Source organism: Gymnoscopelus braueri (assembly GCF_963280865.1).
Source record: "Gymnoscopelus braueri genome assembly, chromosome: 13".
In the NCBI taxonomy this organism is placed as follows: Eukaryota; Metazoa; Chordata; class Actinopteri; order Myctophiformes; family Myctophidae; genus Gymnoscopelus; species Gymnoscopelus braueri.
The window spans coordinates 18,988,585-18,990,346 of record NC_137615.1 but is presented as its reverse complement, the minus strand read 5'-3'; the positions used below and the strand labels follow the sequence as shown (position 1 = coordinate 18,990,346).

General features: G+C 44.9%; 1 protein-coding gene across 1 annotated transcript; it reads left to right on the top strand.

Annotated features, from left to right (window-relative positions):
* Nucleotides 1–529: 529 nt before the first annotated feature.
* On the top strand, nucleotides 530–1,120 carry LOC308099444 (tetratricopeptide repeat protein 1-like; the record flags this gene model as incomplete). Its single annotated transcript, XM_080448187.1, has 1 exon — nucleotides 530–1,120. One exon carries the CDS (start codon nucleotides 530–532, stop codon nucleotides 1,118–1,120), a length of 591 nt encoding a protein of 196 aa, XP_080304313.1.
* Nucleotides 1,121–1,762: the final 642 nt, after the last annotated feature.

Here is a 1,762-nt window from a genome sequence, read left to right as displayed (position 1 = left end):
TAAGTTTTTTTACTTTTCCATTACAGCGGATGGGGAAATGTAATGCACTAATAAATCAATATCAATTCAACTATGTTACCAATCTCTTAGCAAAATGATAGCACACGATTCCCGGTGAGGCCGGTCATTTTGACATATGGCACTAAATTGGGAAAAATAAACTGTGAGAGGAGTATCGGGAGAAAGTATTGTTTATCTATAAAGATTAATAAAGTGGGAAGAGTACTATAGTCTGGTTGCCCTGTTAGGGCAACCACACTGATTATGACACTTTTTCAGTACGTTATTTATTTTTTGTGATATTACTTTTTAGATTCAGATTTGTATTACTTAACATACATTATCCACTTAAACTCTCTATATATTTCGGCTATTTGAAAATAGACGATCTACAAGCTCACGACGCGTCGTTGCGAGCCTATATATCTGATATTTTCAAAAAATTTGTATACATTTTGAAAACTTGAAATGGGACATTCTGCATAATGAGTACTTCTACTTTTGGAACACAGGAGAGGTTGGAGGGAGGATGGATTCTGACGCTGTGCCGAAGTTTGACGACGACCACCTGAGGGAAGCGGAGAAGAACCTGACCAAAGAGGAGAGATGGAGTCGCCGACAGGAGAGCTTGGCTCTGAAAGAGAAAGGCAACGGTCGGTTCAAAGTCGCAGAGCACCGGGAGGCCGAGCGCTCCTACACGGAGGCGTTGGCCGTATGCCCGGTGTGCTTCAGCAGCGACAGGGCGGTTCTGTTCTCCAACCGGGCCGCCGCACGCGTCCACCTGGATCTGAAGGACCAGGCCATCACCGACTGTTCCAGAGCCGTAGAGCTGAACCCGGACTTCGTGCGGGCTATCCTGAGGAGGGCCAAGCTCTACGAGGAGACGGACAAGCTGGACGAGGCTCTGCGAGACTACAAGACGGTCCTGGAGAAAGAGCCGGGACAGAACGCAGCCAGGGAGGCCTGCGTGAGGCTGCCGCGGCTGATCCACGAGAGGGACGAGAAGATGGGTAAGCTGAAGGACCTGGGCGACATGTTCCTACGGCCGTTTGATAGTTCCTATTTTTTGCCATACCTTTTGAACGGTTTGTCACACAGACTTGTGAGTCGCATCACTTGATTCGGTTGAGAGTCCTTATCCTTCATTGGAGTTACATACTGTAACCCCGCCATGATATGTGTTTAGTAAAATATGATCCTATTCATTCTTTTAATTAATGATAAAGTAGGGTATGTATCTAGGGCTTCTAACAGCCATAACTCCGGTTCCCAGCATCGAACACCTACAAAACTACGTAGGTACACTTAGATGGACAATAGGGACAGGCTGAAATTGCTTAAAGGAGAATTCCGGACAAATTAAGTGTTATCTTTGATGTCTCGTTACTCACCTACCGATGTGAAAAGTAGCGTTCTTTTTTTTCATATATTCCCCTGTCGTCATTTTTTAAACACCCTCCGTTGTTATAATGGGAGCGTGAGGGTTAGTGAAATTCGTCTATTATAACCGACGCAAAGTTGTTTTTTTCACTACTAGTATTCATAGTAGAGTCTCATGATAGTCAAACATGCGTTGAAACTATCTGCGAGGCTGCCGTCAATGGCGAACGATTTAACACTGGTTGCTTGTTTCTTCCAGAACCTGGCAACTCGTGTTGCCAGATTCTGGAAACAAGCAACCAGTGTTAAATCGTTCGCCATTAACGGCAGGCTCGCAGGAATTTTCAGCGCATGTTTGACTATCATGAGACTCTACAATGAA